At 41.9% G+C, this 26,181-nt stretch overlaps 2 protein-coding genes across 2 annotated transcripts; one reads left to right on the top strand and one right to left on the bottom strand.

Annotated features, from left to right (window-relative positions):
- Positions 1 to 4,829: 4,829 nt before the first annotated feature.
- LOC308317608 (tripartite motif-containing protein 16-like) lies at positions 4,830 to 12,504 on the bottom strand. Its single transcript, XM_080766743.1, has 7 exons — positions 12,186 to 12,504; positions 9,684 to 10,082; positions 8,255 to 8,350; positions 7,237 to 7,470; positions 6,296 to 6,446; positions 6,024 to 6,083; positions 4,830 to 5,938 (listed from the first exon to the last, which is right to left on the bottom strand). Exons 1-7 carry the CDS (start codon positions 12,405 to 12,407, stop codon positions 5,271 to 5,273), a joined length of 1,830 nt encoding a protein of 609 aa, XP_080622869.1. The 5' UTR covers positions 12,408 to 12,504; the 3' UTR covers positions 4,830 to 5,270.
- Positions 12,505 to 14,046: 1,542 nt separating this feature from the next.
- LOC308317610 (frataxin, mitochondrial-like) lies at positions 14,047 to 25,886 on the top strand. The gene is made up of 6 exons (XM_080766745.1): positions 14,047 to 14,173; positions 14,773 to 14,829; positions 15,736 to 15,803; positions 17,581 to 17,701; positions 23,648 to 23,745; positions 24,773 to 25,886. The coding sequence occupies exons 1-6, from the start codon at positions 14,057 to 14,059 to the stop codon at positions 24,909 to 24,911; spliced, it is 600 nt and encodes a 199-aa protein (XP_080622871.1). The 5' UTR covers positions 14,047 to 14,056; the 3' UTR covers positions 24,912 to 25,886.
- The last annotated feature ends 295 nt before the right edge of the window (positions 25,887 to 26,181 follow it).

Here is a 26,181-nt window from a genome sequence, read left to right as displayed (position 1 = left end):
GCATTTCCATTTTCCAGGTCACATGAATTTATTTGTTTATTATAAATAGCAACATAAATAAAATAAAGAATGTGCCCAAAATGTGAAAGAGAGATTGGTACTGTATACCTACAGTTGAGTAGGGCCTACACACATATTCTGGAGGTAATTCAACTTTTTTGGGAGGAGGTGAAGGGAGGAAGTCTGTAAAAGTAGGCTATTGGTTATATCATAGAGCTTTGATCACTATACAATGTATGGCTGCTGATGGGAAATTACTAAACAAATGCAATGTTAAGTTGATTAGAATACTCCTGCGTATTGCGAGAAATAGCATTTTTTAGGTATGGATTGCTAAGGATCCACCGTCTGTCACGGTGTCAAAATGTGTTGAACCCAAAATGCAGAGTCACGACATACAACCAGCGGAGTAGTGTTCAAACACTAATTTATTAATTAAATGCAGAACAAAAGCAAGGCAACAAAAACGGGCAGAGGATAAGTAATCCCAAAATGCAAACACAAAAAGGTATGAGCAAGTTACCAGAGGTATTCAAGGCAGGGTCCAGAGGAACAGAGACACAGGCAAGAGCTCCAGGGTACTAGGGTAGACAACATAACAACAACGTATGAACTGACAAAGTGTGAGTGCAATGAGTCCAGTTATATATGGGGCAGGCTGATTGTCAAAGTGTTCACAGGTGGGATGACGAGGGGGTTGGAGACAGGTGAGTGAACCATAGGAGTGAACTGACTGTGTGAGTGGAAGGGAAAGTGGGAGTGGCCAGGTCTGACATGGTCTGTGGAGAGACAGATCCTAACACCGTCATTAGCAGACTGGTATGAAACCGTGTTAAGGATACTGCAGCCTTTAATGGAAACTTACAGGTACGTCACATACAGTATGACTGTGACAATGCAAGGCTTTGTAAAGGTGTGGCAACCATGCCTGTGTGAAAAGTGGGAGCAGTGTTTCTGACAGACATATAGACACACATTCAGACATTGACGGAATTATAGTATTATTACTTGCGCAAGCAGAGCGCGCAAGTAATCGTTTCGCTTGGTCTCTTCGAAGTGAAGACAAGTTTTCTTCAACGGTAAATCTGTGCCTGGTTTGCTGGGACTAGTTACAACATTACGTCATCCTTGAGAGAGTACATGGTGTGTATATGACGTAATGTTGTAACTTGTAACTTGTAACTTGTAACAACTTTTTGGAACCAAGTAACCACAGTATACTGCTAATCAAATTACAACTACATACTCTGTATGTAGTTGTAACTAGAACAACTACATACAGTCTGTGCCTGGTTTGCTGGGACTAGTTACAAGTTACAAGTTACAACATTACGTCATATACACACCATGTACTCTCTCAAGGATGACGTAATGTTGTAACTAGTCCCAGCAAACCAGGCACAGATTTACCGTTGAAGAAAACTTGTCTTCACTTTTTGGAACCAAGTAACCACAGTATACTGCTAATCAAATTACAACTACATACTCTGTATGTAGTTGTAACTAGAACAACTACATACAGTCTGTGCCTGGTTTGCTGGGACTAGTTACAAGTTACAAGTTACAACATTACGTCATATACACACCATGTACTCTCTCAAGGATGACGTAATGTTGTAACTAGTCCCAGCAAACCAGGCACAGATTTACCGTTGAAGAAAACTTGTCTTCACTTTTTGGAACCAAGTAACCACAGTATACTGCTAATCAAATTACAACTACATACTCTGTATGTAGTTGTAATGTGATTTGTAATTTGTAAATCTGTGCCTGGTCTGCTGGGAACAGACTACACAGATGACCATATCTCTTACGTCATCACTGAGAGCTAGTCATACATATACACACACCATGTACTCTGGTCCCAGTTCTCAACGATGACGTAATGTTGTAACTGGTCCCAGCAAACCAGGCACAGACTTACGGTTGAAAAAAACTTGGCTTCACTTTTTGGAACCAAGTAACCACGGTATACTGCTAATCAAATTACAACTACATACTCTGTATGTAGTTGTAATGTGATTTGTAATTTGTAAATCTGTGCCTGGTCTGCTGGGACCAGACTACACAGATGACCATATCTCTTACGTCATCACTTACTATTTACTATTACTATTTTTCATATAAAGGCATAAGATAGTAGAAAAGATAAAGACACACGGTTATTTGATCTGGATTGCACAAAAAGTAAACTATCACAAACAGGAGGTTTACCAACAACACTCAGTATAGCAATTGGTGCACAAGTGATGTTGACTACTAATGTAATGGTATCTGATGGATTAGTCAACGGTATCAGAGGACTTGTTGAGTATATTGACTTTGAGAAAAACGACACCTATGTTACAGTAATACTTGTTAAATTCCAAGACAAAGATGTTGGTCTTAATGCGAAGTCTAATAGTAAATATAAAAATTACCCAGAAGCAGTTCCAATATACAGACATGAAGCTATAATTTTCCATGGAGGCAGAAGAACAGGATCAACAAATAGGTTTCAATTCCCGTTGACATTAGCTTGGGGATTAACTATTCATAAGGTTCAAGGTTTAACTATACAAGAGATTGTCGTATCTATGAAGGGCTCACGTTTTAACCCGGGACAAGCCTATGTAGCATTCAGTCGAGTGAAAAGGATAAGAGATCTATATATACTTGATTTTAGTCCTAAAAAGATCAAAGTAGATAAGAATGTAGAAAGAGAAATGATTCCCAACTCGAAGATTCCCAAGAAGATATTGCCTTTGAAATAATTCAAAAAGAAATCGAGATATTAGAAAAAGTAGAACACGTATGTATACATGTAAAAAATAAAGATCTATATATCATTCTTATGTACAGATCACCTAAAACAAACCTTACGGAATTAAACACATTTCTCAAGAAAATGGTAAAGTATCTATCATCTCCGACTTCCACAATTATGATAATAGGAGATTTCAATGAAGACCATTATACTGAAAAAGATATAAATATAAAGACCTTCATGTCAAGATTAGGCTTTAAACAATTAAATACAAATCCAACTACAGATTTCGGAAGTATTTTAGATCATGTATATTTCAACAAATTTGAAAGTATTATTACAGAAATTGAAGTTAGAGACACATATTACTCTGATCATGATTTAGTATTAATATCACTATAGTACAAAATGAAATACATTTAAAACAATTGACAATTTACAATAAGTAATAAAATAATTATACTGTATAATATATTTTAATTCAGTTTATATACCTTTTATTTCATCACATATCAATGATTCATTTTTCTGTAAAAAAGTAGTTAGGTAGCAAATAGTTACACGTAATGATTATACATTTCAAACGTTCCTTCACAGAGATACTGAGATGTGATACTTTCCAGCGGTCGAAAGTACTTGCGCGCTCTGCTTGCGCACTAGTAGGCCATTTATGGCCTACTAGTGTGCAACAAGCAAGTATGCACTCGGCAGAGTGCAGTTCTAGTTATATTATATTATAGTATTATAGTATTATTATGATATAGTATATATTATAGTATATAGTATTGACTGATGACTGATTGACTGATGAGTCTGACTGATGACTGATGAGCAGTGATGACTGAAGTATGATGATGATGATGATGATTGTAGATTTTTTTGTTTGTTAAATGTAACAAAAATGTATATGAAATTGTTTGTGAACCACTGAAATGGCTAGTAATAACACAAACCACAGATGCTGTGGGAAAACTATGAAGATATAAAATATGTACTAAACAATATTGTCATTATTTTTCAGAAAAGCTGTATTTATTCCCAGAGACCCTTCATTGTCCATAACAAATTAGTGTGTGTGTGTTAAACTGCCCAAACTTTGTTCTCCTCTCTTCGGTGCACTGCACTTGGGTGCACTGCGCCCCCTGCTGACTGTTTAGACCAATCACTTGCATGACATGCTGAAATGATTCTAAATACAAGGACAAACACTGACTTGATTAATAATGACCCGCACAATGTGCAATGCATTTTATAATGGCAAATAACAATGTGGCACGATGTGTCACATGATATTTGATACAAATATTTTTGTACTTTTACTCGTAATTCCACACTTTTACTTAGTAGTAATACTTACTAGTATTTCGACATTGCAGTATTGATAGATACTGAGTACTTTTTCATGACATTATTCCATCTCTGACAGGACCATGATCTTGTGACCTTCTAAATCACCACAGCTGAGGGCAAGGGCCAGGATGCAGCCGGGGGCCAGTGGTAGCCATGTTGTCGACGCTAAAAGGGCTGTAAGCGCCACGACCCCCAGAGCGTGCATGCGCCCTTGCCGTGGGGGGGCTGCCCAGAGACGAGACGGAGAGAGGACAGCAGCGGTTGCAATACTACATGCCGATGACATGAAGGTTGACCAGAAGTATAGAAGAAACGGACAAAATGATTGAACCTTTGACCGTCCTCGCAGCCCACACCTCCTCCATGCTTTGTTGCACATTGTGAGAACTGGTATTTTAAAAGTCGTTTAGTTTAGTTATTTAGGATTTGATAGGGATTTTAGGCTTAGGGCGTTTTTAAGTAGCATTGTATTCTTCTATGGCCATTTTAGAGTGCTGTATTAGCTCAATAAAATTCATTTTTTTTGTCACCCCCCCCAACATCCTGTTTCTGTTTCAGTCCTTCCCTGTGTTTTAGCTATTTTATGCTCTTTTACCTGGTTTTAATCTCAAACCTGTGTTGACCTGGAATGACAAGTGTCAGAGTTCCCTTTACTCTGTTTAATCAAAGGGTGGCGTAGGCTGCTTTCTTCAAACACATGAGTATCACAGTACAGTACAGTACAATGCACATGCACTGTAAAACAGTGCCAGAGTCGGCCACCCGTCACATATACAGTGTAATTATACAGTATACGTTTATAGAGAGGACATCTGGACATTTATAAAGTTACAATTTAATGTCTTTTAGGACCTCTTTATTTACCAAATTGGACAAATTGTCAAAGACTGGGATAAATGTTGTGAAAATAGACGGTCTACAAGCTCACAGCGTCTCGCAGTGCAAGGCAGTAAGTATTTTCACAATGTTTGCAAGGTTTTATTTACATATTAAGTGTACGGTATTTGACAATTTGGTATCTTTTCTTTATGTGAAAACAAACAATCAAAGCATATCTATACCATCTACCAATTAAACCACTAAGTAGTTCCTATAGAATATGATCTCCTCTTTCCCTACAGAACACTGGTGAGGTTTTCAACTGAATACGAGGGTCAGGTGTCTTTAAACATGCCTACCATATCTTACACACCTCTGCTGTATGAGTTACATCATTAGCACTATAAGGACCACCATAACAGTTCTTACCAATACTACCAAGTCTTGTAGAAGCAGAGGGGCCGTGAAGCCCTATCCCTGCGTAGAGGGGTTGTGTGAAGGTGGTGTGAACTGTGTGGAGGAGGGTTGTCGTGTTGTCACCAACACTGTAGAAGGACAGAGTCCCTGCCTTGTGGTCCAGGAACACCCCCACCCTGGTGGCAGTGAAACTATACGTATACCACCCATTTGTATCAGTGGGACGGGTATTAACATCTCTGGTGGAACTAGTAGGCTTCGTCACTTTGGTATCGATGGCGTTGTGTGTGAACCAGCAGTCGTCACCTACGCATCTTAAACACCAGGACTTTGAATTGAATCCAAGGCTCGACTGAAAACGCTCATGTTTGTCGATGTCGTCGTAACAGACTGCTATATAAACCCATTCAGTCTCATTCCATTCTACTTCCAGGTAACAGCGTTCAGTCAGAGCCTCCCTACACAACACCTGACGGTAAAATAAAAATCTCTTTGGGTGGTCAGGGACGGGGTGCTGACTTTTCTGTCGCGTCACCTTCCTGTTCTCCTCTGACAGGACGAGGTTGTCTTGTATCGTGTTCGCATCCAATGAGAGCGGACAGGAATCTGTGAGAACACACGACAAAGCATGATGAACGTCGGTGTCATCAAGCCGTTTGTCAGAAAACACTCAGCCTGAACATGGACTCACATTGTAAGAGTTCCTCTCTGGTCTGAGGCTCTGCTGGATGTGAAACATCAGCTGGAGACTCTGGAGACACAAGACATGAGTCAGATGAAGAACACTCGGAAGAATGACCTCAACTAAAGCATTGGATTGTCGGTGTATCGAGTATCGTGACAGCCTAAACATCAACTGTCTTCTGACTTTAACAAACTGTTTACTAAGATGGCTGGTTGACCATTCATCTGACGCACATGCGTGTGTGCGCACGTGTGCGTGTGACCTGTGTGTGTGTAAACCTGTGTGTGTCCAGGGTGTGTTGAGGACCAGGTCCAGGTCGTCTCTCAGAGACGACACATCTTCTCTCAGCTGAGTGAAGGAGCTCAGAGTGGACACGACATCACTGGGTAAGACTGGAGGTCCACTGGAGCTGGACGCCCTCTGGACGCTCTGGAGAGAACACATTAATAATAGTATTCATTATTATTATTATTATAATATTGCTTCGTAATCCTTTTCATACCAAGGGCCATTATATGTATGTATGCATTTGGCCACAGACCCCCATCAGAAAGAAATGTCAAGTGACCCTCATAGCTCATACGAGGTTTGTGTTATTAAAAATAATGTTTCAAAGATATTACACTTTTTTTTTTTTTTAACTCTTTCAGCGCCACCTGGTGGTCACCAGTTTAGGCTTTGAGTGCCAATTCTCCCATTATAAAGAAAGAAAGGATTTGTAATTCTATTATGCATGTAATGTGCATGATGTCATCACCTGTACACCAGATTAGAGGATTTTTTTAAAATATGGAATTCCCAAGGGATCACGTCTTGTCGTCCATGGCATCCGTTACAAAATTGGCAAATTAAGACGCCTTGACGTTTATGGCTCTTAAACTTAATAGCACAACACAATATGTACAGTACACGGTCAAACGTGTCAATTGGTGGCGCGCTATGAGCTTGTAGATCTGCTATTTTCAAATAGCCAACATAGTTTTTGACATATGTAAAAAATAGCAGAACTACAAGCTCGTAGCGCGCCACTCGGTGGCGCGCTACGAGCTTGTAGATCTGCCATTTTTCAATAGCTAAAGCATAACATAATGCTAACACCAAAAGGGGTTCCCGCCCAAAATGGGTTAAAGTGGTTAAATGGTTTAACCTTAACCATGATGTCATCGGTGTGGGACAGAACCTGAATGAAATGCGTGATGTCATCAGTGTGGGACAGAACCTGAATGAAATGCGTGATGTCATCGGTGTGGGACAGCTGGTCCATCTCAGCGCGTGTCCTCTCCAGCTGTGCGATGTCTTCCTCCAGCCGTCTCAGGACGTCCTCAGCCTGGGACACGGCTGTCTTCTCCTGCTGTCTGATCAGGTCTTTAACCTGGCTGCGTCTTCTGTCCACGCTCGCCTTCATCTCCGAGAACATCTGCTCACTGGCCTCCAGGGCTGCTGCTGCAGAGCTCTGATTAACACACATGCACACACAAACACACACACACGCACACACACACACACGCACGCACGCACGCACGCACGCACGCACGCACGCACGGTGTCACTTGGTGCAGTGGGTTGGGATCCAGAATCGGTTCCATCACAACCAGTGGACTTTTTTATTTTTTTTATTAACTTTTAATTTCAAGGGTGATATTTGTCACTGTACATAATATTCTATGGTCTGCTCTACAGAATATCAGGAACTACTGAGTAGTCACAGCAAGTAACAGAACCTCAGGAACTACAGTATAGACCCATTCAGAAACGGGTCTCATGGTCGCAGCCAGGCAACGTATTTCCTGAAGGCGGAGACGACATTATCTGGGGATTAAACCCGCACCTTTGCCTAAAAAAACGTGAATCTTTTACCTGCTTTTTACTTACACTAACATTACAAAGATGCTCCAGAACATCGGGATGAACCTGTGTAGTTTATGGCTGCTCGAACAGTATAGTGGCAACATTAAAAATAAAAATAAAACGAAATGTCAAAATATCCACCACGGTGGCTGAGACCAGAGCCATTGAGTAATGGTTGAGACAAAGCAGTGGAAGGTCGTGAAAGATACATAACGTCAGTCTTACCCAATACCCAGTCGTTTTATGAACACAAGGCTGCTGTGCTTTATACCTCGTATATGAGGTATAAAGTACAGCAGCCTTGTGTTCATCAGTGTAGAGGAAGAGGTGCGGGTTTAAACCGCAGCTTCCTGAATCGTTCTATTATCTAGCCTGATGTGAACTCTGACCTTCAGGGTCTCCATGACCTCTCTCAGCTCTTTCACTTCCTTCTTTCTCTCCTGGATCTTCTGCTGGAGGTTTTGCTGACTCGTCCCCAACTGTTTCTGCAAGAGAAAGATTGGATTCACACACACAACGAGAAGACACAGTTGACACAATACCTTCATTTATACACCGATAGAGAAAGATTGGATACACACACACAACGTGAAGTCAAGACACAGTTGACACAATACGTTAATTTATACACCGATAGAGAAAGATTGGATACACACACACAACGTGAAGACACAGTTGACACAATACGTTCATTTATACACCGATGGCGGGGCAGCTGTGCTACTCTCCCTTTGATGTGTGATAGTGCTGCTCAATTAATCAAAAGGAAGATGGAGATCTAGATTCAATCTCATTTTGTGAAGAATGGTGCAACACTAGATGGCTGTCACATTCATTTTAGATTACTCTCTTGTTTTTCTTTATGCTTTTTGTTATGCCGAGCGCCGTGAAATCCACATCGTTAATTCAACTCTCGAGTGTAAAAACCTCAGGAGTTTTCGCAGCGCTGCACTATAAAAACATTGAGTGTTTAATTCTACTTGAAAATGGACCCTTACGGGTCTATTTCTCGCTCTGCAAAGTTAAATGAACACTTTTGTGGCAGTTGCGACGGTGCTTTGCTTTGGCTCTGCTCCCTTTTTCGTGATCTCAATTCTTGTGGAGGAAACTCGAGATTCACAGTTGAGCAAGAATCGTGCAGCACCGGGAGGTCTGCCTTCTCATGTGAAAATAGCAGATCTACAAACTCACACCTCCTCGCGTTGAGAGGCCGCTGTGAGCTTGTAGATCGGCTATTTTCACAAATTGTATCTGTGGAAACGAGTCAACCTTAAACTGAATGCCTGCATTCTCCGGCATTTCCTTGCGGTACCCGTCTGTGGCTCCTCTCTACGGTACCTGTCTGTGGCTCCTCTCTACGGTACCCGTCTGTGGCTCTCCTCTCTACGGTACCTGTCTGTGGCTCTCCTCTCTACGGTACCTGTCTGTGTCTCCTCTCTACGGTACCTGTCTGTGTCTCCTCTCTACGGTACCTGTCTGTGTCTCCTCTCTACGGTACCTGTCTGTGTCTCCTCTCTACGGTACCTGTCTGTGGCTCTCCTCTCTACGGTACCCGTCTGTGGATCTCCTCTCTACGGTACCTGTCTGTGTCTCCTCTCTACGGTACCTGTCTGTGTCTCCTCTCTACGGTACCTGTCTGTGTCTCCTCTCTACGGTACCTGTCTGTGTCTCCTCTCTACGGTACCCGTCTGTGGCTCTCCTCTCTACGGTACCCGTCTGTGTCTCCTCTCTACGGTACCTGTCTGTGTCTCCTCTCTACGGTACCCGTCTGTGGCTCTCCTCTCTACGGTACCTGTCTGTGTCTCCTCTCTACGGTACCTGTCTGTGGCTTCTCTCCGCGGCCGCTGACACCGTGTCGTGGCCCTTGTGTTCGTCCAGGGCACACAGGTAGCAGATGAACTGCTGGTCCGTGCGACAGAACACCTCCATGGGCTTGTTGTGGTGTCTGGAGCACACGCTGTGGTGCTCCAGGCGGGCAGCGGGTGTGGGCGTGGCCGGGACCAGCTTGTGATGCCTCTTAAATGCAGGAACATTGTGGTGAGGCTGGAGGTGAGCGTCGCAGTAGGACAGCTCACACCCCAGACAGGACATCACGGCGTTGTGGCGTCTGCTTTCGGGGCAAAGGTCACAGGCTACGTCGGCAGGCCCGCCGGCGTAGAGCGGAGCGGCAGAGACAGAAGACCGCTGGACATCTGGAGTCCTCAGTTTCTCCACATGCTGCGAATAGATTCAGATTCACTTTATTGTCACGAAGTCTCTCTGCATTCTATGATCCTATAGTTTACTGTCTCTCTGCATTCTATGATCCTATAGTTTACTGTCTCTCTGCATTCTATGATCCTATAGTTTACTGTCTCTCTGCATTCTATGATCCTATAGTTTACTGTCTCTCTGCATTCTATGATCCTATAGTTTACTGTCTCTCTGCATTCTATGATCCTATAGTTTACTGTCTCTCTGCATTCTATGATCCTATAGTGTACTGAGACGCTACACTGTCTCTGCATTCTATGATCCTATAGTTTACTGAGACGCTACACTGTCTCTCTGCATTCTATGATCCTATAGTTTACTGAGACGCTACACTGTCTCTCTGCATTCTATGATCCTATAGTTTACTGAGACGCTACACTGTCTCTCTGCATTCTATGATCCTATAGTTTACTGAGACGTTACACTGTCTCTCTGCATTCTATGATCCTATAGTTTACTGAGACACTACACTGTCTCTCTGCATTCTATGATCCTATAGTTTACTGAGACACTACACTGTCTCTCTGCATTCTATGATCCTATAGTTTACTGAGACACTACACTGTCTCTCTGCATTCTATGATCCTATAGTTTACTGAGACACTACACTGTCTCTCTGCATTCTATGATCCTATAGTTTACTGAGACACTACACTGTCTCTCTGCATTCTATGATCCTATAGTTTACTGAGACACTACACTGTCTCTCTGCATTCTATGATCCTATAGTTTACTGTCTATAGGTACCTATGCCTGAGCCACTGCCACCAGTGCCACCACTGTGTCTGTGTGTGTGTGTGTGTGTGTGTGCGCCCCGTTGTAACTAAAACCGTTAATGTAGTGTAGACACTGATAAAGAAATTATAAGACAGACACGTCATGTGACACACACAGCATCATAATGTTATCTGAACACTGTGTCTGCTCTGACCTCTGCTCACGTTGTTTTACAACATCTTGCATAAGTATTCAGAGTTCTTTAAAAAAAATATATATCAGTTATTTCTGCAGTGTAAATGATGCTATACATTCTTTCCAACGTGTAAACAGTACATAGCCTAATACGTCTTCAGAGCCAAAAGCCAAAAATATGAACTATTAAAGTGATTATTGAATGCGTCAGGCAGCTTGGTACAAGTTCACTTCCTGAACATGACACTGGAACAGAATAGTACTGATTTCAGATCAGCCTGTAGCACTTGACCTAGTTTTGACAACCATTAGTGATTTTTCCTCATCTTTGGAGTTAGGTTAGCTAGCATGTAATTAAACAGACGCTAGATTCATTGTTTACAAGAGACTGACAGCTTAAATATAAATATATAAAAAAGGAAAAATAAATAAATAAACGTTTACTTACTCCACCATTCATGATAACATTCCAAGTGATCAGTAAAGTCATGTTATTAATATTATTCAGCTCTAGCATTAATTAAAGACTTATAATAGCTTTCATATAATATACTAAAGTCTCACTTTGCCACTCGATGTGCCATTCACTTTAAGCATGCGCATACCCTCTATTTTCAAGTCTTTGGAGTTTAGTTCAAAATAGCCTTTGTACTTTCGCACTTGGCTACGTACACATCTACAAAACGCTCATATTTAAATTATAAAAAGATTACCCAATGGCTACGGATGTTACAATCATGTACGGCTGATCAGAAGTACCCGTATAGTCCGTATTGTTCAATAAAAAGCATTTTAATCCCATCGGTAGCTATTTTTCCTCAAAGAGTTATAACATATCAGAGTGCAATACACCTCCCAACCGATAGGGTCGCGCAGTTGAAAGTATAGAGAAAATGGCCACCGATCGGATTAAAACGCTTGTTATTGAACAATAAATAATATACAGGTACTTCTGATCGACCGTACATAATTAAGACATCCGCGGCCATAAGTTAAGCACTTTACATTTGAAATATGAACGTTTATGTAGATATACGGACCTCATGTGCGAAAGTGCAAAGATTATTTTAACTAAACTCCAAGACTCTGGGCGAGGTTAATCCAAGTCTACTTCATGTCTCTCTCTTCTAGTCTGATGTTCATCAGAATGGTCACCTCAGCCAGCATGTGGTTCCTCCTCAGAGCAGGCCGTGGACAGAAGCTCTCCCCACACTGGGGGCAGCTGGACAGTCTCTTCTCCTCGGCCTCCTGGTCCCAGGCTCCTTCGATGCAGCCAAAGCAGTAGCTGTGTCCGCAGGGCAGAGTCACTGGCTCCTTCAGCACCTCCACGCACAGAGAACAACTGAACAACTGGTCCTGGTCCACGACTAGAGACATTTTATTTTACTGACTGATGTTCAACCTCTCTGTGGAGAATGACTGATGACTGAGACTAACCGAACGTGAGTTCCCAGGGCCAGAACTAGAAGTTCTCCCATAAAAACAGGAGGGCGAGGCTGAACAAACAGGAACAAACATTAAAGGATACCTTTAATGCACACAGCTGACATGCTGTGTCTGTGTGGCACTGCACCGCCCTCTACTGGCGACACAGAGGAGTAGTTGTGGTTCTACAGTTTAACAGGGCAGGAATAGAAGGAGGACAAGTCATTTTTCTGCTGATAAACTAAGGAAATCAACTTTCTGGATTTTATACTCTAAGATTTTATCAAGACAGTTTAAAACAACAACAACTCTCTCACCATTACCAACCTTTATTACAAGAATATACAGACAGAAACACTCTCCTAAAGTTGTGATTGCTGTCCTCCCAGTGACCTGAAGAGCCTACAGTACAGCAGTGGTTCACAAAGATTATTATTATTAATGTGTATACAGTGTAATTATACAGTATACGTTTATAGAGGATCTTAATGTGTATATGTGAGCCGGTGGAAATTTAGATGTGTTTTGGTTTATGTGATTTTCATGATTTCCTGTGTTTTATAATTTTGCATGTTGTAGTGAGTGAGATTGTCAAGTGATTTTTACTTTATTGTTTTGCTTATTTGTGTTTGAGTGTTGCATGATTTTGTAAACCTTATTTTTTCCACTGACTGACACAACCTAGACTGAGCTAATGACCTGCACCTGGGTTGGGTGTGGCCCACCAATCAGTAGCCCTAGAGACAGTGTGTTTGGAGGACAGTTGTTGCAGAAGCGGAGAAGAGAGAGAAGGTTCTGTGCAGAACAAGGGGACACCGTCCCCCCATCCCACTTATCCCACACAAGCGATACTGGAGTACCGGGTTACCAACTTACTACTTGAGTTGCTATTAAATGCCTTGATGTCATATTCGACCATATAGGCCTATTGGCTATCATTTATAACCTCCTTTGGTGACTCACATTTTGTTTGAAAATCATGCTTTATTTTTATCTGTATGCTATTTTAACAGGCTTAAAAACACATCTTGCAGGAAGAGACAATGAGAGAGCTTTACAACAGGAGGCCAACTATTAGGGGACTAACTGTTAGGGGATTTGAACACTGATGCAATTGCCTGTCATCAGTCACAGTGTGGGACAGGGTCTCAATATGTGGGACGCCTGAAAAGTCCTGGAAATGAGGGACTGTCCCACCCAAAGAGGGACATCTGGTCACCCTAGCTGAGGCCTGCATGGCTGTGTCCCCACATTTCCACACTGCCCTAAAGTGATAAGAGCCTTATGTGTCAGTGTGGACAAAATCTTATCCAACACGATAACAACAAAACAAGTTTAGGGTCTGAGAGGAAATCTCATCAAATTGTGGTCCGTGGTTAAGGGAAAGGATTGAAACACCAAAGAGTTTAAATTAATCCCCAGTTTTGATTGTAGGCGCACACATATTCTGGTACAGTAGGTGGGGGTATACACCAAAAAGTAGAGTTGGCAACCCGCCGTGAAGCTGAAAGAAGAAGAGGAAGTAGGATGTAGATTCGTAAGGACTGCAGTGCAGCTAGCTGACCTGTTTCATAAATAAACACAACACAGAGAGCAGCAACATGCTGAGACTGTTCAGGAAAGCACATTCTTTTTCAATGTGTTATAATGCATCATGCGTTCACAGACAAACACATCGCTACAGCACTGTGACTGCGCCACGTGTGTCTGCACTGCAGGTAAACAACAAAGCTTTACTTAATTGTTACACTTGTGTATTGTTACACTAATTGTTACACTTGTGTAACAATTAAGTTACACAAGTGTCATCTTATGATGTAAACACGAGTTTATACATTAGCTATAGCAGCTTAGCTAACAGACAACATTATCGATTGATTCACCGAAGTCATTGTTGACGAAAACGCCAGTGGTTGAACAGTACAGGCATATTCATATATTTGATTTAATGTACTGTAGAAATAACGCTATTAAAAAAATACTTAATTGTTACAGGTAAAAATCTAGCTGTGGTGGTCCATAGCCTAAAGGACTTCTCCTTAAGGCTATTATGGACTCCAGGGTTTGTATACAAATGCAAATGTGCTTAGTTACTTTCCACCTATACTACATTGATTCACTGTCCATTTGGTTCCACTTTGTAGACCTGAGGCTGATTCTACAAACCACTAAATGACAATATCCTAACCTAAGTAGAGAGAGAGAGAGAGAGAGAGAGAGAGAGAGAGAGAGAGAGATTGTATCAAATCAAACCGGGCATCCTTGAAATGAATCAGGTTGAGGATGACTATTAATCTAAACTCCTCTTTCATGACAGCGGCACGTGTGCTTCTCCAGTGTCGTCGTTCGTCGTTGGACGTCCTGGAGCTCTGCAGTGAGTCTTAACCCATTCTGACCTGAGATCAGATTCATACGAGGTTTTACACTGGACACACACTGGTCTGATTAACCCATTCTGACCCGAGATCAGATTCTAAAAAATGTCAGGCGTTCTTCGATTTTTCAAAAAATAGCAGACCTACAAGCTCGTAGCTTGTAGATCTGCTATTTTTCAATAGCTAAAGCATGACATGATGCCGACACCAAAATGGGTTCCCGTTCAGAATGGGTTAATCTGTCTGGCCCTCTTATGGAACGGAATCAGAATCGATAAGCAGAATCGGAAATTGATTAAATCATACGACAACGGAATGAATGAATGATTTTTGTATGGATTGTGTGCACAATCTGCACATTAGGTGCTGGTTGTCAAGGCATCAAGGCACGCATTTTTGCCATTAATAAAGTAAGTCTCTTTTTCGAGCTCTAGAAACTACTGTGCGGATGTTTTTTCCTCTTCTTTGATGCCACCATTTTGGCCCATCCTTCCCATATGAGATTTCATTATCATGACACATTACGCACAAAGAAAACAACTGATATTGAATGGGCAAAACAAAATGCCAGCCCTGATTTGAGAACATAAGGATCGTTATATACAGTAAATAATTTTCTGGACCATAGACCATGCTTTATCTGTCATTTACTTAACGCATATTCATTCTATTACCATACTCTCTACTTTTTCTTTATTATAATAATTATTTTCATAACCAGCTCTCAAAAGAATGTCATACATGTCTGTAACCCATGCACCCTTGACCCACTCAAGGACATTTCTTACAATTCCTGAATTCACCCCTAGTATTCTTTTCCACAAACATACCATGTGCACACTCCACCAGCCAGGGTCGGCTAGTGTGAATAAGGCGTAACAGTGTGTTGTGTATGTGATTGGCAGGGGTGTGAGAGCAGATTTGGAGATTCACAGAGGAACCACATTCACCTCACATCACCATCGTTGAAAAGGTATCAATATATTCATTGATTTAACCACATGAACCATTTAAACCAGTGTTGATTTCCTCGACTAATAGTAAGACTACAGTTTAACGAACCAACGTTCGTCAACTATATTCTTTCACTGACGAAAAACGAAACAAAGCTTTGATGACTTAAAACTAAGACTGTAAATATATATTATATATATACCGGTAATATCCGGTATATATATAAATATACCGAAAATGTTAGGCAGCCAGGGACTAGTGGAGAAGAGATCCAGTAGAACTGAAAGACAAGTAATTTCATGTTTTGGGCTTTGGGCGACACATTGGGAGCTTGTAGATCAGCTATTTTCAGCATGCAACCAATTGTAAAATCAGCTAGTCCGACGCCATCAGGCACGCCAAAAATACTTTTTAGTCAAAAATACTTTTTAGTCAAAAATAGACTAAAACTAAAACATTTCAGATGACTACTTAGTTGACTGAAGTCCCCCCGAGGGTCCTGTCTGTAATTGTTTTGGCGTGCTTCTTTTTCCCTTCTACATCAAATATCTTCTGTGAAAGAAGCAGAAATATCACAAATCTGATCACATGTTGCTATCCTACGAAAAATATTTTTCCGCTGTATGTCGCCAAATCCTAAAAGCTCTCACAAAAGAGCAACGTTTTCACTTGAAGCCCGCCGATAATCCTTTGCACAACATCAACAAATCTATCTTCTGTTTGTTGCCCGTGGTTACAAAATGTCGATGAGCCAGTGCCCATTGGAATTGAATGGCTAGAAGGTCCTGGGTTCGATGCCCACTGGGAGATGCTGTGGGCGCTGGGTTGCGTGTTCTCTCCTCCATGTCATCAGTGCCCATACCCGAGGCGGGGTTGGCTAAAGGGCCTTTCTGTGTGGAGTTCGCATGTTCTCCCCGAGTCCCCTAGGGTAGGTAACCTCACAAAAAACATGCAGTAATCCTGGTCTCTAAACTGCCTCCCCCTGGCCATCCGGGGCGCCTGATGGAGGGGAAAGGAACTAGTCGGAAATAACATGTTCCTTCCACGCGCCGGGGAAACTCCCCCCGAATTCTGGTGCAGATCAAACAAACACATTTTAATTCACCCAAAAAGCGATTCGCTTCAAAGCACACCTGAGCGCCTTACCGCAGGTGTGAATGCAATCGTTGCATTAAATATCGGGGCTGAACCAAAGAATGTGCCATTGTGGGATGTTGGTATTTGGCACACGATGAGGAAGGAGAAGGCATTATTACGCAGCGTAAAGAAGTCTAATGAAGAGATGGAAGACAAATTCACCGCAATATGGCCAGTTGATCATATTTATGAAATGCTGAAGGTTACGCACAAAACACTGCAGTGTACAGGATATATTGCAAGATAATGGAGGCGATTGGGTTCCATCGCACATTGGCACAATGTCGCATTAAAGTAAAGAGTCTGTGCTCGCAGTAGAGGACTGGAACCAGAATCCTGACGGCTCCGCTGATCTGGAGTCAGATAAGTGGTAGGTTTGTGTAGACAGTAGGCTACTCTATTAACTCTTATTTTCCCCAATTCCGTATATATACGGAATTGTTACTACTGTTACTACTTTACAAAACAAGTTAGTAACGTTGTATTGTACACACACGCATGCACACACACACACACACACACACACACACACACACACACGCACACACACACACCGTAAAAAAAAAGAATACCAAATTGTGGCCTTGCCCCTACAATGATGAAATTCTAGGCCTACTGGAATAAAAGTTCTTAGTTAACTTTCCACCATTGTTCCACAGTGAGCTGTCTGAAGCTGTGTATGAGAAGCTGGTAGATGAAACTCTAGACGACCTGACGGACTACTTTGAGGACCTGATGGAGCAGCCCTTCTCTTCAGCAGACTTTGATGTTCTCTTCTCTGTAAGTCTCTCTGCTCTCACACCCAACCTGCAGCCAGAATTAGTGTTCATTTCGACGACTAAAACTATGACGAAAAATGTTTGACTATTGACAATTTCGTCAACACATAAAAACTAGACTAAAATGTTAAAGAGGGACTAGTTGGGACGAGTTCCAGTAGAACTAAAATACACGTCATTTTATGCTTGGTTGCATGCTGAAAATAGCTTGTGAGCCTGTAGTTTGGCTATTTTCAGCAATCAAAACAATAGTCAACTAAATCAACTGTAGATTTAGTAAACTAAAATCTTATGGTATTTAGTTGACTAAAATGTGACTAAAACTAAATGAAAATGTATTCAAAAGACTATGACTAAAAGTGTATTCAAAAGACTATGACTAAAACTAAATCAAAATGTGCTGTCAAAAAAACAACACTGGCCAGAATAGTCACCCAATAATACACAATAGTGGTTGGTTGCAGTGCATGTCTCTCTCCACTTGGCGGAGCTGTTTACTTGCTTATCAAGGGAAAATTCTCTGAAGCAAAACCCATGGAATTGAACTGGATGTCCAGAGAGAGGATTTTTAGAATCAGGTTTATAATGCCTGCTCGTGTTTACGGTAAAACCCACTGTACAGCATTTCAGCAATGAGCTGTGTTGATCTTCATCTTTTAGTTGATGCTTTTAACCTAAAACAACAAAAGGTAAAAAAAAAAAATGTTATTGTATTTATACGTTTCAATGCCACAATTCAATCCTTTATTGCAATTAGTTGTATGAGCAAAGCATTGGTCATAATAAGCTAAAATGCCAGCTGCACAGGAGTATTTCCCTCAAATGCCCTATAGTGCCGGCGTTGTGCATTACGGATGGTACTTCTAGGCTGTGGCAGTTGTGTTGTGTTGTGTAGTGTTGCTGCTCCCTCCAGCTGTCACATTGATTTCTGGCCCAGTTCAGCCGACACGATTAAGACGTTCGCTGGAGTGGTGGCAGGCCGGGCTGGTAGCCTGCAAGGCTGGGCGGAACGGCTGGCTGGCAAACAAAACAGCACAATTCAATCTGAAATACTTGACGCATGCACGCGCGTACACGCGCGTACACACACACACACACACACACACACACACACACACACACACACACACACACACGTTCTCTCTCATCCACCCTGACCCATAAGTTAAAAGGATTATTGTTTTGTGACAAACATCATGGAAGGCTGGGGAGGAAGAAGGACCTGCACTCAATGCAGCTGCTTTTCATCCATGTCTTCAAACACGGCAAAATAACCGGAATTAAAGGACAACTTTAGTTTTTTTTTCAACCAAGGTTCATGTTTTAGGTTGTTATTAGAGAAAGTAAAAGATTGATGAAGAGTGTTCATTTTCTTTCATTTGATGCTTTCTTTCGTTTTAGGGATTTTAGCTGTTTTTGACAGGGGGGCGGGGGCATTAGAGCATTGGGGCTAAATATGTATTTATTTTATGGTGATTTATTTTTGTATTATTTACTATAGTCCTAATATACCCCAGGAAATTACATCTGGCCACAGAAGATCACAGGATCTACTGAATGTGATCTACCTACTGGGGGAAGGCTTGTACTGTGTGTATAGGCTCAATATGTCAGTTTGTCACATTCAATAGATCCTGTTATCTTTTGTGGTCAGATGTAATTTCTTGGGGTTTATTAGGACTATAGTAAATAATAAAAATATAAATCGCCATAATATTCTGTAAAAAAATACATACTTAGCCCCATGCTCGAATGCCCCCGCCCCCCCTGTCAAAAACTGCTAAAATACCCAAAACAAAAGAAAGCAGCAAATTTTAGTTTCTCTAATAACAAACTAAAACATGAACCTTGGTTGAAAAAAAACTAAAGTTGTCCTTTAACATTCGGATTCTGCTGTGTTAAATACTGAACATATCACTGGGAAGGAGAGAGAGGGAGAGAGGGGGAAAAAATAAGGCATTAAAAAAGAGACAACCTGGTAACTAGACATCCAGACATCAGTTATGTGAATGAGGTTTTAGAGATGTGGGTGCGTGAGCAGCTTCTTATTCGTATCCTGTGTCTGCCTACACATACGTCATGTCCTGCAGGAATGAGCGAATGGGGGAAGGCGATCAACGTCACGTGATTCTTTGTTTGACCCCGCAAATACCCGGACGTGTATCTCAAAGTATAATGATCATGATTATTGGCAGAAAGTCAACGTTTAGAATATTTGGCGGCCCCATTTTTCCACAAAATTGTTGGTTGTATCGATTACCCACAGTGGCAGTACTATATTTCACCATAATGTTGCGCTATGACGACAACAAAAAAAAACCGTTCCCTAATGCAATTCCAATGGTAAGCTGTGTGTTCAGCCCTCGAAGGAATGGCGACTTCATCCACGCCCCGAAATACCCGTATGTGTGTCGCAAAAATATATCGTTCACGACATAGACATTAACCCATACCATTTAGAACCTAAATCAGTTTTCCGAAAAACCTATGTTTCTATGTCATGGACCCCCGGAAGAATTATCTGTATTTGGCCATGGACCCGTCCCCCATCTGAAAATATGTTGTTCCAGGCACCCCCAGAAGATGGGGGGGTGAAGATTTTAGATAAAACGTTCGCTGTGAAAGAATATAATATATTCAAAGATTTGCGCCTACAGTTTCACGATTTATCAAAAGTAGCAGATCTACAAGCCCGTAGCGCGGCACTTGGTGCGGCGCTATGAGCTTGTAGATCTGCTATTTTTCAACAGCTAAAGTATAACATAATGCTGAAAAAACACCAAAAGGGGTTCCAGTCCAGAATGGGTTTTAACCCATTTTGGGTGGGAACCCCTTTTGGTGTTTTAACTAAGCATTATGTTATACTTTAGCGTATCCACGAGCTTGTAGGTCTGCTATATATATATTTTTTTTAATAGTGGAAATATCGGCACAAATCTTTGAATATATATTCTTTCAGAGCGAACGTTTTTTTTTTTTTTTTTTCGACGTCCAGGTCTAAAATGGCTTAAAGTGCAAAGAAGAACGGTGTGAAATCCCGTTGTTGGCTTGGGCCATTTGTTATCCCATTCTGAACGGGAACCCGTTTTGGTGTTAGCATCATGTTATGCTTTAGCTATTGAAAAACAGCAGATCTACAAGCTCATAGCGCGCCACCGAGTGGCGCGCTATGAGCTTGTAGGTCTGCTATTTTTGAAAAATCGAAAGAACGACTGACATTTTTAGAATCTGATCTCAGGTCAGAATGGGTTACTCAGACCAGTGTGTGTCCATTGGAAACCTCGTATGAATCTGATCTCAGGTCAGAATGGGTTATACCTCACCGTGAGCCCGGGAAGAAGAAGAAGAGCTCCTGCACAATTCATGAGGGCCACGTCCTTGCCTTTATGCGGCGGCATAAAGATTGATTCCTGCGCTCTGAGTCAGTGCTCTCGGGCCATCTCTTTGGTCCCCGGCAACTACAGTATGGCGGTGTGTTGTTTGCACTGTATACTATACTGTACATTGCAGTGCTGTATACTGTAGGTGTTGCCCTTTCTGAACCCACGGCGCTGACTTTTATTGGCTGGCTGGAAGGGTTTTGTCCTTGAGCAGCGGCGCGTGTGTGCCTCTGTCAAGGTTGAAGCCTTTCTCTGTTTCTCTGGGCCACAATGCATCGCTCTGCCGTGGTGGCCGTTGAGGCCTGGCTTATAACCCATTCTGACCTGAGATCAGATTCATACGAGGTTTCCACTGGACACACACACACTGGTCCGATTAACCCATTCTGACCTGAGATCAGATTCTAAAAAATGTCAGTCGTTCTTCGATTTTTCAAAAAATAGCAGATCTACAAGCTCGTAGCGCGCCACCGAGTGGCGCGCTATGAGCTTGTAGATCTGCTATTTTTCAATAGCTAAAGCATAACATGATGCTAGCACCAAAATGGGTTCCCGTCCAGAATGGGTTAAAGGAGTAGTTCACCCAAAATCGACTTTGTGGAGATTTTACTCGCATTCCTATCCTAAGCCAAATTTGATGAATAATTGAAAGACGTCATTTGAGACTCGCAGGCATTGTACACAGATCTCCGCCGGTCAAACAAATCTCCATGAATTGAAGGCTTCTTGGGGTGTGTAACTGATGGAACCCACAGGGCTACTGCTGTGACTAGGGGCGGAAAAGTATAAACAATAAAAATAGGCCTACTTAGTACTTACGGCTTGTACTGTATTTGGCCTGTTTACTGCTAAGTGAGAAAACAATGTTGAACATTGACTCTCTCCCCAATTGGTGTCTCGATACAGACAGTTTCTACAGAAAGCTGTATACTGGAGCCGCACGCATGCACGCACGCACGCACGCACGCACGCACGCACACACACGCACGCACGCACGCACGCAGTGAATAACAAGTAGTTGCCATGAGCGGTCAAGGCTGAGCTGTGTTGTCCAGATGACAGACTGACAGGTTGACACAGACGCTGCGTCTGCACATGGCCCTAGTGCTGGTGGGGTTTGTGGTCATCAAAACGACTGACACACCCAGACATTTATTGGACCTTTTTGATGTGCAATCATGCAGCCTATATATGTGTGTCCTCCTCATTTATGATCCGTTGTAAAGTCAAAGTTCAATCAATGTATACTGTCATATATTGAGTTTTAAATTATTATACCATCAAATAGTCTTTAGTGTTTTTATTTGTTTGCTTATACGTTCAACGTTCTCTACGATTTTTCAAATGGATTTCAAGATTTGTTTTTGCACTTTTACCCACAAAATCGGGATTGGCATTATATATCCCAAAATCTGCCTTCGGATGGACCAATCACAGGCTACTTCACGCATTTGAGCCATACCGTATGTCACATCGACAGGCTTCATCGGCGTGCTTGCATTTTGCTGAGAGAAATGTTGTAGAGTTTAATTGATGTCAATTATTAATTACTGAATTAATTTCACCCATTCGTGACTTTAAGCCTTTAGTTTAAGGCGTAGGTATTAGTGGTTATTATACTATAACTATTATTATAGTTATTTGTCATATTCTGCCCTGTGCAATATTTGAGTAAGAAGCCTAAAAGGCAAATAGAAAATAACATTTGACAAATGACAATTAAAAGTCTGTTTAAATGTTGTAATGGCGACAGCCCATTACACCACGGCAGTGTTGCAGTGTGATTGATACTAAATGCACTAACGCGTCGCCTCTGGGGGCAGTTGGGGGTTAAGTGTGTTGCTCAGGGACACTTTGACACGGATCAGGGCGGGGAAGTGAACCAGGGACCTTCTGTCGTCCCCCCCCCCCCCCCGGCTATGGCCCCAGCTGCAGGACAGTGGTAATTGATTTGAACAAGTGTTTGTCAGGGGATTTTGGAATGCAGATCACCAGTCACTCTGCCATAGTTAATCAATCGTGTGTGTGTGTGTGTGTGTGTGTGTGTGTGTGTGTGTGTGTGTGTGCGTGCGTGCGTGCGTGCGACTGTGCGTGTGTGTGTGCACAGTAAAGTCCTCATGTGAAAAATTGACCCTTTTCGGGTGTTAAATTAACAATCCAGATTTGTGTGTGTGTGTGTTTGTGTGTGATGAATGGCAGGCACCCTGTCAACATTTGATTTCCTATGGGATCTGCCCCACCGAAAAATCCAATATATCCCACCCTCTCTGTCTCTTTCTCTCCCTCCCCCCCCCCCCCCCCCCCCCCCCTCTCTCTCTCTCTCTCTCTCTCTCTCTCTCTCTCACCCTCACCGAGGTTCATAAATATATAACGTGTGTGTTGTTGTGCACTTGGCAGCCAAGGTCCTTTTTTGTCTTCTTTCTTTGCTAACCTGACATCAGAGAGCATCATTAAGCGGTGAAAATAAAGTGGTTAAAATAACTGATTTCTCCCCCCCCCCCTTCTCTCTCTCTCTCTCTCGCTCTCTCTCTCTCTCTCTCTCTCTCTCTCTCTCTGTGTGTGTGTAGAGTGGCGTTTTGACAGTGAAGGTGGGGGGTGGTCACGGGACGTATGTCATCAACAAGCAGACCCCCAACAAACAGATCTGGCTCTCTTCTCCAACAAGGTAACTGATTCCAAAAAGGACATGATAACGTTATGAATAGGCAAGATTCAAGATTCAAGATTCAATCATTTATTTGCCATGTCAACAAGCTGATAGGAATTTGTCTTGGTTCATACTCAACATATACAGACAACCATAGATACACACAGACAAGAAGGACGGTACAATACAAAAACAAAAACCAGCAGCATATGAAATTACATTCAGTTTTTTTTTTTAAAGTGCTATATGCATATACTGTACTATGAGTTCAGATGTCTAATGGCTACGGGGTATAAGTGTGCTATCCCTGAAGCGACATGTTGAGCTCTGGATACTCCTGCCTGATGGGAGGAGATTGAAGAGGTGATGTGCAGGATGGGAGTTGTGTCTGCAATGATTTTATTTGCCTTCCACACATTCCACACAGGCACACATCCGACTGGCTGCCGGTGGTGGCACAGCACTATAAATGTAGTAATGGGTGTCATAGTAAACGATGCAGTGTTGCATCTCGTCTCGTCGTGCGTGATTCTACTTGCTCCGTCCCAATTAGCTCAAGGTTTTAGTGGCTATTATGTTAAAACCCGTTAAAACCGGGAAAGGATCTTGTGTCATGTCTGATTTCAGCGACAGGTATAGCACTTTGGTTCTCAAAGCACACTTAAGTTGGCTATTTAAAAAAAAAAAAAAGCAGATATACAAGCTTGAATAATTAATATAATATATATATATATATGAAGTGGATAATGTATGTTTTGTAGTAACAATAAAGATCTACAAGTAACTAAAGTTTTCATAAGAGTAAAAAGTACAATATTTTCCCCTGAGAGGTAGTGGCGTTAAAGTATGACAAATTGGAAATTCGGAAAGAAAAAAACTCAAAAATTGGACATGAGTAAATATATTTTGTTACTTTACATCGCTTGTGTGTGTGTGTGTGTGTGTGTGTGTGTTTGTGTGTGTGTGTGTGTGTTTGTGTGTGTGTGTGTGTGTGTGTGTGTGTGTGTGCGTGTGCGTGTGTGTGCGCTTGCGTGTGCCCGCACAGCGGTCCAAAGCGCTACGACTGGACGGGGCAGCGCTGGGTGTACGCCCACACCGGTGTCAGCCTCCACCAGCTGCTCTCTGACGAGTTCTCCGCCATCTTTGACCGACACGTGGATCTGTCCAAGCTGGCTCGCTCCTGATATAATTACCACCACAACCTCTTTTTTCCTCTTTTTTTTCTCCGTAAATTAATGCCCTCCTACTTCATCATACTACAGTGTCACGCAAATATATAGCTGGGAGGGATTTCGTGAAAATCGTGCACTTGGTGATTTTTGGCATGGTACTTAGTTATGGGCATGAGGTTTTTTGAAAAACCTTATGCCCGAGTTGGGCTCGCCCCCTATAGTGGTCTGTTTGCAATTTATCCAATATTAGATAAGTCAGATTGAAACCCCCCAAATAATTAATAGAATACATGTTTCTATGGATTCTGTTACACTATTGCTTTGCTATTATTGGTGTGCTAAATAACATTCTAAACATTTAGTAAAATCTTAAGTTCTGGAAAAGGCATCAACTCGTTTGCGTTTGCGATAGTTTTTTTTAAAACCTTATGGCCATATACCTAATACCATGCCAAGAATCTAAAACGCACAATCTAGATCAGCTATATCTTTTGCATGTCTTTGACTTTTTATTTTAGGGATTTTTGTTTTATGTCCGTTGTCATCCTTGTTTCCTGGCGAAGGGAGCTCATTGTTAGTCCAAACGCAGAACTACAACAAAGATGGCGCACCACCTGCTTCAAATAACTTTATTGACGTTGTCACTTGTCAGCCAGTGGCCCTGCCAAACAACAGGGTCTAAAATTGTATCCTTTCTGGGGGACCACCAAGGGGTTCCAAATGGACGCTTTGCAGTAACACTCTCCGAGTAAAATGAACACTGAATCCTGCAGTGTCAATGGGGGTCCCACAGAATATTTAAAAAAAGATGCTTCCATTTGTACACTCTCAGAGTTCCAGGCCTCGTAAAGGGTCCATTTGGACCGCTGGTGGACCCCGGGGCCAGATATTGAGAAACCGTGTGCCTACAGTATGTGGTTTAAAATTGGAACTTGTCATGTGCATGTACAGTACTCTACCAAAATAAAGAATGTGTTTATTGTTTAATGATGGATCACTGATTGATTAGATTGACCATCACATTGGACTGACCACATCAGCAAGTGTTTCGGCCCACAGTGGTATAATTCATCCAGTCAATGGAGAGAACACTTACTGTACATGTGAAAGTGTTGAAACAAAATAATTGGAATGGGAATTACACTATGAAATTGTGTTAAGCAAACCGATATCAATTATAATACGTCGCCTTAGACTTGGGATTTGACTGCAAGTTTTTTATTTATTTATTATTATTAATCTGCAACCCTTTTTTTCCCACTCTGCGTCAATTATCTAATGT

Source organism: Protomyctophum bolini (genome assembly GCF_963924005.1).
Source record: "Protomyctophum bolini genome assembly, chromosome: 6".
Taxonomy (NCBI): domain Eukaryota; kingdom Metazoa; phylum Chordata; class Actinopteri; order Myctophiformes; family Myctophidae; genus Protomyctophum; species Protomyctophum bolini.
Note: the sequence above shows the minus strand (reverse complement) of the source record. Positions and strands in the feature narration are given on the sequence as shown.